The sequence below is a fragment of the Oncorhynchus mykiss genome, chromosome 20 (genome assembly GCF_057628025.1).
Source record: "Oncorhynchus mykiss isolate SJ-2025 chromosome 20, ASM5762802v1, whole genome shotgun sequence".
Classification (NCBI taxonomy): Eukaryota; Metazoa; Chordata; class Actinopteri; order Salmoniformes; family Salmonidae; genus Oncorhynchus; species Oncorhynchus mykiss.
In genome coordinates this window covers 46,124,854-46,140,397 of record NC_143041.1, presented here as the reverse complement: position 1 = coordinate 46,140,397, position 15,544 = coordinate 46,124,854, and the positions used below count along the sequence as shown (strand labels likewise).

Below are 15,544 nucleotides of genomic sequence, written 5' to 3'. Positions count from 1 at the left end.
TGGATCCTGGACTTCCTGACGGGATGCCCAAAGGTGGTGAGGGTAGGTAACAACACATCTGCCATGCTGATCCTCAACACGGGGGCCCCTCAGGGGTGCGTGCTCAGTCCCCTCCTGTACTCCCTGTTCACACATGACTGCATGGCCAGGCACGACTCCAACACCATCATTAAGTTTGCAGATGACACAAGAGTGGTAGACCTGATCACCGACAACGATGAGACAGCCTATAGGGAGGTCAGAGACCCACACTGCCAGGACAACAACCTCTCCCTCAATGTAAACAAGACAAAGGAGATGATTGTGGACTACAGGAAAAGGAGCACCGAGCCACGCCCCCATTCACATCGGCAGGGCTGTTGTGGAACAGGTTGGGAGTTTCAAGTTCCTTGGTGTCCACATCACCAACAAACTAACATGGTCCAAACACACCAAGACAGCTGTGAAGACGGCACGACAACGCCTATTCCTCCTCAGGAGACTGAAAAGATTTGGCATGGGTCCTCCGATCCTCAAAAGGTTCTACATCTGCACCGTCAAGAGCATCGTGACTGGTTGCATCACTGCCTAGTATGGCAACTGCTCGGCCTATGACCGCAAAGCACTACAGAGGGTAGTGAGTACGGCCCAGTACATCACTGGGGACAAGCTTCCTGCCATCCAGGACCTATATACCAGGCGGTGTCAGAGGAAGGCCCTAAAAATTGCCAAAGACTCCAGCCACCCCAGTCATAGACTGTTCTCTCTGCTACCGCACGGCAAGTGGTGCCGGAGCGCCAAGTCTAGGTCCAAGAGGCTTCTTAATAACAGCTTCTACCCCCAAGACTCCATAAGACTGCTGAACAGCTAATCAAATGGCTACCTGGACTATTTGCATTGACACCGCCCCTCCCACCTTTGTTTTTACACTGCTGCTACTCTCTGTTAATTATCTATGCATAGTCACTTCACCCCTACCTACATGTACATATTACTTCAATTACCTCGACTAAGCTGTGTCCTCACACATTTTGTTTTGAATTCAAATTGAGAATGGGGCCGAAATTGTGATTTTGAAATGTCTTGTGTTTCAGGTAAGAGCGAGTCTTTGATATTTTTATCCATTTTTATTCTGCAATATTTTCTCATATTCAAGTGTGAATGACAAAAAAGTCAGTGATTTCTTAGAAAGCTAAATACAATAAGCATTGGATCAAGGCACATACACGACTGGCCAAAGGGCATTCAATAGCACTTTGGTTTTCAGTTCAGGGATTCTCGAAAGACAGGACAATTTTGTTTCAAGAATCCCTGAGCAACTTTGTAAAGAGCAATTCACTTTGTAAAGAACAAATTCTAACTTCATAAAGAACAATTAAACTTTGAAATTGTGGCAACATAGAAGTAGTCAATCTGGGGGGGAGGGGACTAATCATAAACAAGGAAATAGGTGATGCTCAGTTTGTATTCAAAATGAAAGCCAATGTGTTGTTTATTTATCGAACCTTTTTTTTAACAGACCGGTGTGAATCTAAGCTATGTTTGAGGGTAACTTTTGGATGACATATGGTACAAGGGACTGGAGAATGCCATCCATTGTAGTTTAGCCTTTGTGTTGGCTAGAACAAATAGATTTAGTTGGTGTTCTTTATGTCATCTCTGTTGTCAGCTTGGCCACCCTGCATGGGTTAATCCCATTCTGGGTAATGGCCCTAAAGGTCTGTGTGCTTCATCTGCCCTGTGCTGTGGCCTGACACACACACACACACACACACACACACGCACATACACGCACACACACACACACACACACACACACACAAACACACACACACACACGCACATACACGCACACACACACACACACACACACACACACACGCACACACACACACACACACACACACACGCACATACACACTCACACAAACGCACGCAAACACACGCTCACACACACACAAACAAACACACACACACACACACACACAGGAGCCGTGCCCGCCTGGGTGTCTGTTCGATCTCTCGTGTTTCTGTGTTTTTTTCCAAACAGAGGAACTAAATGAACAGCAGTAAAACAGGACATATCTAGTCATGGTTCCAGAGATAGTCAGATACATGTAGGAGACTGCTCTCTGCTTGTCTCTCCTCAGAGAACGAGTGCCCGCTGTCTCCCTGGTTCTTCTCAGTTAATCAGCTGGGTCCTAGTTTTGATCATTTCATTTTTATTTTTTTTTTGCTTTTTTTTTGGATTTTAACCGAACAGCCACAAAACGAGTGTAAAGACCTGTGCTTTATTCTACAAGGTACTCTAAAGTCTGATTGTTCAACACAGCAATGAAAACCCACTTTCACAGTTGACAAGTCTTTATATCTCAGTAGAACAGAGTTTGTTTTTTTATAGTTGGTTGTTAGGGTAACCGTAAGCCCCACCCCCCCCCAAAAAAAAAAAAAATACAAATTACTACCAACCCCTAAAATATAGAATTGCAGTTTTAGTTACAACATACACTGACCTGCGGCTCAGTGATGGCCCTACTATCTGTGAACCACATTTCTTCTCCTCTTTGTCATAAAATGTCCTTAAATATAAATTATATGAGCAAATGTACAGAAGAACATTGCTTCCCCACTCAGTCTTGTAGATCCAGTGTTTTATAACAAAGTTTTTTAGCCACTTTAGTTTCATGTCATCAACGAACGCACTCATTTATAACAAAATGTTCCCGCGTCATCAATATCATGAATGGGAGTGGTCTGAATCAGGTATTCCGCTGTCTCTGTAGCTTCTGTTGCTAATACTGGTCTCGCTGTGTGGGCTCTTGTACAGACTCAATCCGTTCGGAGGGAAAATCGTATGTATCACAAACTCCTCTTTGGACACGGGCACGGGGTGTATGGGGATCATCTGAAAAGAGGCCTCTCGTATCTCCAAGATTGAGTTATCCTTTTTCGTCCCCGCCTCGGCGTAATCGTCCTTCCTCCGACGGCCCTTGTTGTAGGTGCAATTCCTGGAAAACAGTGAACTGTTCCTGTGCACGTACCAGCACACAAACGCCAGCATTAATATTGCCAACAGAGCCACGGCCCCTCCGATTATCGCGGCTAAAGGCAGACTGGAATTGTTGTAAGGCTCCTTTTCCTGCTCGCGGTTCAGTGTGGTGGTGGGTTTGTAAGCCTTCAGAGAACTGGTCTCTGTCTCTATGCAAACTGGTGTCTCGTCCGTCAAGTAAATGTTGCTGGTCTCCATGGGAACCATGCATATCCTGTACGAGGATTCCGGTTCTAGAGCTGTTAGGAGGTACTCCTTCTTCTCGCCCTGTACGATGGTCTCCGTGATGGAACCGAACGAAGGGTTGTGGCCCAGTTTTAACCAGCTGAGCCTCATGGCAGTCAAGGGTACAGAAACCCTCCAGGAGATGTGCACTGTCTCTGCACTGCTCGACTTCACGCTGATCCTGATGATCTTTCTTCCTGACGGTGTCGTAGTACTTCGGTAGTTCTTATTCCTGTCAGGCATTCTCACCACCGGTCTTTTGGTCACAAAGGAAGGCCATTGGGGTTGTGAGGGCAGTAAGGTGTTAGAGACAGTGCTGGTCTCGGTAGGGTCCCCCTGGCCCCTGCCCAAGTCCGATCCTCCACAGTCAAACAAGTCCATGGACAAATCCTTAATAGCCATGCCCTTGACCTTGTCTGGTCCCTGGCACATAAACCCCCGGACGTTGACTTTTGTCGGCAGCGACCTTAACCAGTCTCTCACCCACTTCATCCGGCAAGTGCACTGCCACGGGTTGTTACGGAGCAGGAGCTGCGTGAGGTTATCCAGGTCTTCGAACACTCCGTGAGGCAGACTGCTCAGATTGTTGCCTGATAGATCCAACCGATACAGCTGCCTGAGGAAAGCAAAAGCTCCGGCCGGTACCCGGTTGATGTGGTTGTCTTGGAGCTGCAGTTTCTCCAAACTGGTTCCTGGTAAGTTAGCCGGCGGCGACGTAAGGGTGTTTCTCACCAGAGAGAGCTCGGTGAGATTAATCAGGTTGATGAAAGCCATTTCGCCGATGCCGCGGTTGTTGAGCAGGTTCCCGTCCAGGACGAGTCTCTTCAGGTTGATCAGGTCCTGCAGGGACGCCTCTGATATTGACGAGATGCGGTTGTCGTCGAAGCGCAGCTCCTCGATGGTCTGCGGAAGGCCGGACGGGATGGTGCTCAGATGGTTCCTGGAGAGAAAGAGTAGTCTCAGGTGATTGCTGTCCCTGAACGCTCCTTCCTCGATGCTCACCGCCGAGACGGAGTTATCATCCAGGTGTAGCTCCTCGATCAGCGGGATCTGACCCAGCGACGCATGCGTAATCATGCGGATATTATTCTCCTGTAGATGCAGTTCTTTGACCCCGATCGGCAGGTTTTGGGGGAACTCGTCCAGATTATTGCAGTACAGATAGATCTTCTCGACGTTGCTTAGCCTCTTCAGATCGGTGGGGATGCCGGCGCTCTTGATCCTGTTGTTTTGGAGGAAGAGAATAGTAGCATCTAGCGGAATGCCGGTAGGGATAGAGGTGAGGCCTCGATCATTACAGTAGATGAAGGTCCCATCACACCGGCAGGCCGAGGGGCAGGAGGCGGAGGTCACCAGAGGGTTAGCCAGACCCAGAAGTAGTCCTACCCTAGTCAAGAAGAGCAGGAAGTTCTTGCATTGGGCGGCCATCTTGTTTTGAGGTTGTGTTGTCTTCTCCCTAGGAAGGAGACAGAAAGGGTAAAGTTAATGCACAAGGCTTTTACAGGGAAGCCAAACCCCTGGTTTCTAATAAATGCTGTTTGTTTGAATTGTCCTGCATCAAGCCTGTTCTTCACTAATTTGCAATATTAGATATGACATGTAGGCCTTATGCTGACTTAAATGTATATAAATAGTTACTTTTACAATTCACAGAAAATAAATTTTGAGCATCTTGCAAGGCTAAAACTGCATTGAGTGCTAATGGCTGTTTTCAGGGAACATATAAAGTACATTTCCCTCAGACTTTAGAGACTTCATACATTTACAATGTATTTCCCTTTCCCTCATTTCCTGTTTGGAGAAAATCCTACAGCATGTGGGTTCCTGCTACTGAATTGAATCCCTGTGCTTTGGCTTTTTGGCTTTAGCTTGTGAAACGTAATAGCTTGGCCTTAGTTGTTTTACATGTTTCTGGATCTTTCTGAAGGCTGCCTTTCATCACTGCTAGACTGTGTGTGTACGTGAACAAAGCCAGGCCTTGTGATGAACTGTTGTGAAATCCTCTCTCTCTATTTTTCTCTCTTGCTCTCTCTTGCTCTCTCTCTCTCTCTCTCTCTCTCTTTCTCTCTCTAATTTGCAGACTCATTACCATATGTGGAACAGGGTGAACCAAACTGAGCTTCACTCAGTCAGTCATCCATTCACCAACCTACATGGCTGATCTGTTCAGTGCTTGGCTGTGACTGGTAGCCAGAGCTGTGACTGGTAGTCAGAGTTGTGACTGGTAGCCAGAGTTGTGACTGGTAGCCAGAGCTGTGACTGGTAGCCAGAGCTGTGACTGGTAGTCAGAGTTGTGACTGGTAGTCAGAGTTGTGACTGGTAGCCAGACTTGACATCAATTAAAATTAATGTCCTGACCGCTCCTCACGTCTCATTAGAAAACGCACACACACACACACACACACACACACACACACACACACACACACACACACACACACACACACACACACACACACACACACACACACACACACACACACACACACACACACACACACACACACACACACGCACACACACACACACACACACACACACACATAATTATACCTATTATTAGAAACCTGGGTTTGGTCAGCGAGGCGTAAAGCCACCATCCAATCATACTGTGGCTGCCATACCTGATTTAAAAGAATCGATATCCAGCCACCGAAAAAGCAGATCCAGCAGATCCAATCGAGATTTACGTTGAAATCTTTCCTATTAAGTCCTTTTCAGAAAGCTTAAGTTTATTTGCGTAGTAAGAGAGAGAGAGAGAGAGGTGTTTGGTTATAACCTTGGTTATATTGTGACCCGGATCAGTGTGTTTGAACTTCAACTGATCCTTGTTTTTTTGAGCCTCTTGTTTTGTCAGATGCTCAAGCCATCAAAGGCTTTGCCAGGACTGTCAGTGGTGGAAAAAGCATCTCCACTCAAACTCAGACAAAGCTGCAGGCTTTTCCTCTCAAAAGCAAGCCTGAGTTTTCTTGTTTTTTTGTTGTTGTTCTGTTTTAGTCGTAGTAGTTGTAGAGTCTTTTGTATCGTCTTAACTTAGATCTCTTTGTGTTACATAGAGGCCCCGTCCTCTTAGGAAAGATCCTCCGGCAGTTACAGGCTCTCCTCAGGGTCTGTGGTCAAGCTGATCAGTCATGATGAAAAGAAGGTCCAGAAGGTGGACCAACACCAATCCTGATAGTACAGGCTCACTCCAGGCCTGTTTCACTCATGTACTCCAGCCCTGCAGGAAACCCAGAATCACGTTCTCCCTCGATGAGCCTGTGCCGTACATTAATCCAAAGTACTTTGGTAACAGTGGTACGTCCCCTCAGCTATTCCTCGGACGACGGGACAACGGACGGATCGTCGGTTGGCGCAGGTCCCGTACGGTCAGACCCCTGCTCGCTGGATCACGTTGTGGCCTCCTTTAATTCCTGTGCCCACAAAGAGACAGAAATCGGCGTTATTTAAAATCCAATTAGCAGTCACTGTAACATCTGACTCATTCAGACAGTGTCTGTAAGTATGAGGAATGAAGGGAAATCACTTTCGGGCACCCTATTTCCTATATAGTGCACTACTTCTCACCAGGTCCTATAGGGATCTAGGTAGGGAATAAGGTGCCATTTGGGACATCTCCTTGGAGGTTAATAGATGTCATATGGCTTGCTGGCTGATGTTATGCAAAGAGACACACAGCATGGTGCCATTCAGTCTACCTCTGTCTGTTGATTTCCCCTCCATTCTTCCTCTCTCATCAAACAATGCATCTTTAGAATGTATATTTATAGAGGACAATGCAATAGGGAAATTCAGAGTCAATGAAAGGCGGATTCAGAAATCACTAACAAGGTGAAATGTTGTGAAGATGCTATTTATTCTATTTGTAGTCTCTGTTTGGGATACATTTTAAGAAATCTGATAGCTGTGAGCACAAATTAGCAACAGCACACACGCTCCGGGTCTACTGCTACGGGTCTACTGCTCCGGGTCTACTGCTCCTGGTCTACCGCTGTCTACCGCTCCGGGTCTACCGCTCCGGGTCTACCGCAGTCTACTGCTCCTGGTCTACCGCTGTCTACCGCTCCGGGTCTACCGCTCCGGGTCTACCGCTGTCTACCGCTCCTGGTCTACCGCTGTCTACCGCTCCGGGTCTACCGCTCCGGGTCTACTGCTCCGGGTCTACCGCTCCTGGTCTACCGCTGTCTACTGCTCCGGGTCTATCGCTCCTGGTCTACCGCTGTCTACCGCTCCTGGTCTACCGCTGTCTACCGCTCCGGGTCTACCGCTGTCTACCGCTCCTGGTCTACCGCTGTCTACCGCTCCTGGTCTACCGCTGTCTACCGCACCGGGTCTACCGCTCCTGGTCTACCGCTGTCTACTGCTCCAGGTCTACTGCTCCTGGTCTACCGCTGTCTACCGCTCCGGGTCTACTGCTCCTGGTCTACCGCTGTCTACCGCTCCGGGTCTACCGCTCCTGGTCTACCGCTGTCTACCGCTCCGGGTCTACCGCTCCTGGTCTACCGCTGTCTACCGCTCCTGGTCTACCGCTGTCTACCGCTCCTGGTCTACAGCTGTCTACTGCTCCGGGTCTACCGCTGTCTACTGCTCCGGGTCTACTGCTCCTGGTCTACCGCTGTCTACCGCTCCGGGTCTACTGCTCCGGGTCTACCGCTGTCTACCGCTCTGGGTCTACCGCTGTCTACCGCTCCGCGTCTACCGCTGTCTACCGCTCCTGGTCTACCGCTGTCTACCGCTCCGGGTCTACCGCTCTGGGTCTACCGCTGTCTACCGCTCCTGGTCTACTGCTGTCTACTGCTCCGGGTCTACTGCTCTGGGTCTACTGCTCCTGGTCTACCGCTGTCTACCGCTCTGGGTCTACCGCTCCGGGTCTACCGCTGTCTACTGCTCCGGGTCTACCGCTGTCTACCGCTCCGGGTCTACTGCTCATGGTCTACCGCTATCTACCGCTCCGGGTCTACCGCTCCGGGTCTACTGCTCCGGGTCTACCGCTCCTGGTCTACCGCTCCGGGTCTATCGCTCCTGGTCTACCGCTGTCTACTGCTCCTGGTCTACCGCTGTCTACCGCTCCGGGTCTACCGCTGTCTACCGCTCCTGGTCTACCGCTGTCTACCGCTCCTGGTCTACCGCTGTCTACCGCTCCGGGTCTACCGCTCCTGGTCTACCGCTGTCTTCTGCTCCGGGTCTACCGCTGTCTACCGCTCTGGGTCTACTGCTCCTTGTCTACCGCTGTCTACCGCTCCGGGTATACTGCTCCTGGTCTACTGCTGTCTACCGCTCCGGGTCTACCGCTCCTGGTCTACCGCTGTCTACCGCTCCTGGTCTACCGCTGTCTACCGCTCCTGGTCTACCGCTGTCTACTGCTCCGGGTCTACCGCTGTCTACCGCTCCGGGTCTACTGCTCCTGGTCTACCGCTGTCTACCGCTCCGGGTCTACTGCTCCTGGTCTACCGCTGTCTACCGCTCTGGGTCTACCGCTGTCTACCGCTCTGCGTCTACCGCTGTCTACCGCTCCTGGTCTATCGCTGTCTACCGCTCCGGGTCTACCGCTGTCTAACACTCCTGGTCTACTGCTGTCTACCGCTCCGGGTCTACCGCTCTGGGTCTACCGCTGTCTACCGCTCCGGGTCTACCACTGTCTACCGCTCCGGGTCTACCGCTGTCTACCACTCCGGGTCTACCGCTCCGGGTCTACCGCTGTCTACCGCTCCGGGTCTACCGCTGTCTACCGCTCCTGGTCTACCGCTGTCTACTGCTCCGGGTCTACCGCTGTCTACCGCTCCGGGTCTACTGCTCCTGGTCTACAGCTGTCTACCGCTCCGGGTCTACGGCTCCTGGTCTACCGCTGTCTACCGCTCCGGGTCTACCGCTGTCTACCGCTCCTGGTCTACCGCTGTCTACTGCTCCGGGTCTACCGCTGTCTACCGCTCCCGGTCTACTGCTCCGGGTCTACCGCTGTCTACCGCTCCGGGTCTACTGCTCCTGGTCTACCGCTGTCTACCGCTCTGGGTCTACCGCTGTCTACCGCTCCGCGTCTACCGCTGTCTACCGCTCCTGGTCTACCACTGTCTACCGCTCCGGGTCTACCGCTCTGGGTCTACCGCTGTCTACCGCTCCTGGTCAACTGCTGTCTACTGCTCCGGGTCTACCGCTGTCTAACACTCCTGGTCTACTGCTGTCTACCGCTCCGGGTCTACCGCTCTGGGTCTACCGCTGTCTACCGCTCCGGGTCTACCACTGTCTACCGCTCCGGGTCTACCGCTGTCTACCACTCCGGGTCTACCGCTCCGGGTCTACCGCTGTCTACCGCTCCGGGTCTACCGCTGTCTACCGCTCCTGGTCTACCGCTGTCTACTGCTCCGGGTCTACCGCTGTCTACCGCTCCGGGTCTACCGCTCCTGGTCTACCGCTGTCTATTGCTCCGGGTCTACCGCTGTCTACCGCTCCGGGTCTACTGCTCCTGGTCTACAGCTGTCTACCGCTCCGGGTCTACGGCTCCTGGTCTACCGCTGTCTACCGCTCCGGGTCTACCGCTGTCTACCGCTCCTGGTCTACCGCTGTCTACTGCTCCGGGTCTACCGCTGTCTACCGCTCCCGGTCTACTGCTCCGGGTCTACCGCTGTCTACCGCTCCGGGTCTACTGCTCCTGGTCTACCGCTGTCTACCGCTCTGGGTCTACCGCTGTCTACCGCTCCGCGTCTACCGCTGTCTACCGCTCCTGGTCTACCACTGTCTACCGCTCCGGGTCTACCGCTCTGGGTCTACCGCTGTCTACCGCTCCTGGTCAACTGCTGTCTACTGCTCCGGGTCTACCGCTGTCTAACACTCCTGGTCTACTGCTGTCTACCGCTCCGGGTCTACCGCTCCGGGTCTACCGCTGTCTACCGCTCCGGGTCTACCGCTCCAGGTCTACCGCTCCGGGTCTACCGCTGTCTACCGCTCCGGGTCTACCACTGTCTACCGCTCCGGGTCTACCGCTGTCTACCGCTCCTGGTCTACCGCTGTCTACCGCTCCGGGTCTACCGCTGTCTACCGCTCCTGGTCTACCGCTGTCTACTGCTCCGGGTCTACCGCTGTCTACCGCTCCGGGACTACCGCTCCTGGTCTACCGCTGTCTACTGCTCCGGGTCTACCGCTCTGGGTCTACCGCTGTCTACCGCTCCTGGTCTACTGCTGTCTACTGCTCCGGGTCTACAGCTCTGGGTCTACCGCTGTCTACCGCTCCTGGTCTACTGCTGTCTACTGCTCCGGGTCTACAGCTGTCTAACACTCCTGGTCTACTGCTGTCTACCGCTCCGGGTCTACCGCTCCGGGTCTACCGCTGTCTACCGCTCCGGGTCTACCGCTGTCTACCGCTCCGGGTCTACCGCTCCGGGTCTACCGCTGTCTACCGCTCCGGGTCTACCACTGTCTACCGCTCCGGGTCTACGCTGTCTACCGCTCCTGGTCTACTGCTGTCTACTGCTCCGGGTCTACAGCTGTCTAACACTCCTGGTCTACTGCTGTCTACCGCTCCGGGTCTACCGCTCCGGGTCTACCGCTGTCTACCGCTCCGGGTCTACCGCTCTCTTCCGCTCCGGGTCTACCGCTGTCTACCGCTCCGGGTCTACCGCTCCGGGTCTACCGCTCCGGGTCTACCGCTGTCTACCGCTCCGGGTCTACCACTGTATACCGCTCCGGGTCTACTGCTTCTGGTCTACCGCTGTCTACCGCTCCGGGTCTATTGCTCCGGGTCTACTGCTCCGGGTCTAATGCTCCGGGTCTACCGCTGACTCCCGCTCCGGGTCTACCGCTCCGGGTCCACCGCTCCGGGTCTACCGCTCCTGGTCTACCGCTGTCTACCGCTCCGGGTCTACCGCTGTCTACCGCTCCTGGTCTACCGCTGTCTACCGCTCCGGGTCTACCGCTGTCTACCGCTCCTGGTCTACCACTGTCTACCGCTCCGGGTCTACCGCTCTGGGTCTACCGCTGTCTACCGCTCCTGGTCAACTGCTGTCTACTGCTCCGGGACTACCGCTGTCTAACACTCCTGGTCTACTGCTGTCTACCGCTCCGGGTCTACCGCTCCGGGTCTACCGCTGTCTACCGCTCCGGGTCTACCGCTGTCTACCGCTCCGGGTCTACCACTGTCTACCGCTCCGGGTCTACCGCTGTCTACTGCTCCTGGTCTACCGCTGTCTACCGCTCCGGGTCTACCGCTCCGGGTCTACCGCTGTCTACCGCTCCGGGTCTACCACTGTATACCGCTCCGGGTCTACCGCTCCTTGTCTACCGCTGTCTACCGCTCCGGGTCTACTGCTCCGGGGTCTACTGCTCCGGGTCTAATGCTCCGGGTCTACCGCTGACTCCCGCTCCGGGTCTACCGCTCCGGGTCTACCGCTCCTGGTCTACCGCTGTCTACCGCTCCGGGTCTACCGCTGTCTACCGCTCCTGGTCTACCGCTGTCTACCGCTCCGGGTCTACCGCTGTCTACCGCTCCTGGTCTACCAATGTCTACCGCTCCGGGTCTACCGCTCTGGGTCTACCGCTGTCTACCGCTCCTGGTCAACTGCTGTCTACTGCTCCGGGACTACCGCTGTCTAACACTCCTGGTCTACTGCTGTCTACCGCTCCGGGTCTACCGCTCCGGGTCTACAGCTGTCTACCGCTCCGGGTCTACCGCTGTCTACCGCTCCGGGTCTACCGCTCCGGGTCTACCGCTCCGGGTCTACCGCTCCGGGTCTGCCGCTGTCTACCGCTCCGGGTCTACCACTGTCTACCGCTCCGGGTCTACCGCTGTCTACCGCTCCTGGTCTACCGCTGTCTACCGCTCCGGGTCTACCGCTGTCTACCGCTCCTGGTCTACCGCTGTCTACTGCTCCGGGTCTACCGCTGTCTACCGCTCCGGGTCTACCGATCCTGGTCTACCGCTGTCTACTGCTCCGGGTCTACCGCTCTGGGTCTACCGCTGTCTACCGCTCCTGGTCTACTGCTGTCTACTGCTCCGGGTCTACAGCTGTCTAACACTCCTGGTCTACTGCTGTCTACCGCTCCGGGTCTACCGCTCCGGGTCTACCGCTCCGGGTCTGCCGCTGTCTACCGCTCCGGGTCTACCACTGTCTACCGCTCCGGGTCTACCGCTGTCTACCGCTCCTGGTCTACCGCTGTCTACCGCTCCGGGTCTACCGCTGTCTACCGCTCCTGGTCTACCGCTGTCTACTGCTCCGGGTCTACCGCTGTCTACCGCTCCGGGTCTACCGATCCTGGTCTACCGCTGTCTACTGCTCCGGGTCTACCGCTGTCTACCGCTCCGGGTCTACCACTGTATACCGCTCCGGGTCTACCGCTCCTTGTCTACCGCTGTCTACCGCTCCGGGTCTACTGCTCCGGGTCTAATGCTCCGGGTCTACCGCTGTCTACCGCTCCTGGTCAACTGCTGTCTACTGCTCCGGGACTACCGCTGTCTAACACTCCTGGTCTACTGCTGTCTACCGCTCCGGGTCTACCGCTCCGGGTCTACAGCTGTCTACCGCTCCGGGTCTACCGCTGTCTACCGCTCCGGGTCTACCGCTCCGGGTCTACCGCTCCGGGTCTACCGCTCCGGGTCTGCCGCTGTCTACCGCTCCGGGTCTACCACTGTCTACCGCTCCGGGTCTACCGCTGTCTACCGCTCCTGGTCTACCGCTGTCTACCGCTCCGGGTCTACCGCTGTCTACCGCTCCTGGTCTACCGCTGTCTACTGCTCCGGGTCTACCGCTGTCTACCGCTCCGGGTCTACCGATCCTGGTCTACCGCTGTCTACTGCTCCGGGTCTACCGCTGTCTACCGCTCCTGGTCTACTGCTGTCTACTGCTCCGGGTCTACAGCTGTCTAATTCTCCTGGTCTACTGCTGTCTACCGCTCCGGGTCTACCGCTCCGGGTCTACCGCTCCGGGTCTGCCGCTGTCTACCGCTCCGGGTCTACCACTGTCTACCGCTCCGGGTCTACCGCTGTCTACCGCTCCTGGTCTACCGCTGTCTACCGCTCCGGGTCTACCGCTGTCTACCGCTCCTGGTCTACCGCTGTCTACTGCTCCGGGTCTACCGCTGTCTACCGCTCCGGGTCTACCGATCCTGGTCTACCGCTGTCTACTGCTCCGGGTCTACCGCTCTGGGTCTACCGCTGTCTACCGCTCCTGGTCTACTGCTGTCTACTGCTCCGGGTCTACAGCTGTCTAACACTCCTGGTCTACTGCTGTCTACCGCTCCGGGTCTACCGCTCCGGGTCTACCGCTGTCTACCGCTCCGGGTCTACCGCTCTCTACCGCTCCGGGTCTACCGCTGTCTACCGCTCCGGGTCTACCGCTCCGGGTCTACCGCTCCGGGTCTACCGCTGTCTACCGCTCCGGGTCTACCGCTGTATACCGCTCCGGGTCTACCGCTCCTGGTCTACCGCTGTATACCGCTCCGGGTCTACCGCTCCTGGTCTAACGCTGTCTACTGCTCCGGGTCTACTGCTCCGGGTCTAATGCTCCGGGTCTACCGCTGTCTACCGCTCCGGGTCTACCGCTCCGGGTCTACCGCTCCGGGTCTACCGCTCCTGGTCTACCGCTGTCTACCGCTCCGGGTCTACCGCTGTCTACCGCTCCGGGTCTACCACTGTATACCGCTCCGGGTCTACCGCTCCTTGTCTACCGCTGTCTACCGCTCCGGGTCTACTGCTCCGGGTCTAATGCTCCGGGTCTACCGCTGACTCCCGCTCCGGGTCTACCGCTCCGGGTCTACCGCTCCGGGTCTACCGCTCCTGGTCTACCGCTGTCTACCGCTCCGGGTCTACCGCTGTCTACCGCTCCTGGTCTACCGCTGTCTACCGCTCCGGGTCTACCGCTGTCTACCGCTCCTGGTCTACCACTGTCTACCGCTCCGGGTCTACCGCTCTGGGTCTACCGCTGTCTACCGCTCCTGGTCAACTGCTGTCTACTGCTCCGGGACTACCGCTGTCTAACACTCCTGGTCTACTGCTGTCTACCGCTCCGGGTCTACCGCTCCGGGTCTACAGCTGTCTACCGCTCCGGGTCTACCGCTGTCTACCGCTCCGGGTCTACCGCTCCGGGTCTACCGCTCCGGGTCTGCCGCTGTCTACCGCTCCGGGTCTACCACTGTCTACCGCTCCGGGTCTACCGCTGTCTACCGCTCCTGGTCTACCGCTGTCTACCGCTCCGGGTCTACCGCTGTCTACCGCTCCAGGTCTACCGCTGTCTACTGCTCCGGGTCTACCGCTGTCTACCGCTCCGGGTCTACCGCTCCTGGTCTACCGCTGTCTACTGCTCCGGGTCTACCGCTCTGGGTCTACCGCTGTCTACCGCTCCTGGTCTACTGCTGTCTACTGCTCTGGGTCTACAGCTGTCTAACTTTCCTGGTCTACTGCTGTCTACCGCTCCGGGTCTACCGCTCCGGGTCTACCGCTGTCTACCGCTCCGGGTCTACCGCTCTCTACCGCTCCGGGTCTACCGCTGTCTACCGCTCCGGGTCTACCGCTCCGGGTCTACCGCTCCGGGTCTACCGCTGTCTACCGCTCCGGGTCTACCGCTGTATACCGCTCCGGGTCTACCGCTCCTGGTCTACCGCTGTATACCGCTCCGGGTCTACCGCTCCTGGTCTACCGCTGTCTACTGCTCCGGGTCTACTGCTCCGGGTCTAATGCTCCGGGTCTACCGCTGTCTACCGCTCCGGGTCTACCGCTCCGGGTCTACCGCTCCGGGTCTACCGCTCCTGGTCTACCGCTGTCTACCGCTCCGGGTCTACCGCTGTCTACCGCTCCTGGTCTACCGCTGTCTACCGCTCCGGGTCTACCGCTCCTGGTCTACCGCTGTCTATCGCTCCGGGTCTACCGCTCCTGGTCTACCGCTGTCTACCGCTCCGGGTCTACCGCTCCGGGTCTACTGCTCCGGGTCTACCACTCCTGGTCTACCGCTGTCTACCGCTCAGGGTCTACCGCTCTTGGTCTACCGCTGTCTACCGCTCCCGGTCTACCGCTGTCTACCGCTCCGGGTCTACCGCTGTCTACCGCTCCTGGTCTACCGCTGTCTACCGCTCCCGGTCTACCGCTGTCTAACACTCCTGGTCTACTGCTGTGTAACACTCCTGGTCTACCGCTGTCTACCGCTCCTGGTCTAGCGCTGTCTAACAGTCCTGGTCTACCGCTGTCTACCACTCCGGGTCTACCGCTGTCTACCGCTCCGGGTCTACCGCTCCGCTACCGCTGTCTAAGGCTCTGGGTCTAACACTCCGGGTCTAACACTCTGTATGTGTTTTAATATTACAGGATTTGAG

General features: G+C 55.6%; 1 protein-coding gene across 2 annotated transcripts in view; it reads right to left on the bottom strand.

Moving 5' to 3' along the window:
• Positions 1 to 1,084: 1,084 nt before the first annotated feature.
• LOC110499555 (leucine-rich repeat transmembrane protein FLRT3) overlaps positions 1,085 to 15,544 on the bottom strand; it is a 34,974-nt gene continuing 20,514 nt past the window's right edge. For both annotated transcript variants that reach the window (XM_036956358.2, XM_036956359.2), the window contains exons 2-3: positions 5,878 to 6,666; positions 1,085 to 4,709 (exon numbers count right to left, since the gene is read on the bottom strand). In XM_036956358.2, coding sequence (XP_036812253.1) covers positions 2,717 to 4,681 — 1,965 coding nt within the window. In that variant the 5' untranslated portion in view covers positions 4,682 to 4,709; positions 5,878 to 6,666 and the 3' untranslated portion in view covers positions 1,085 to 2,716. The remainder of the gene's footprint in view (positions 4,710 to 5,877; positions 6,667 to 15,544) is intronic.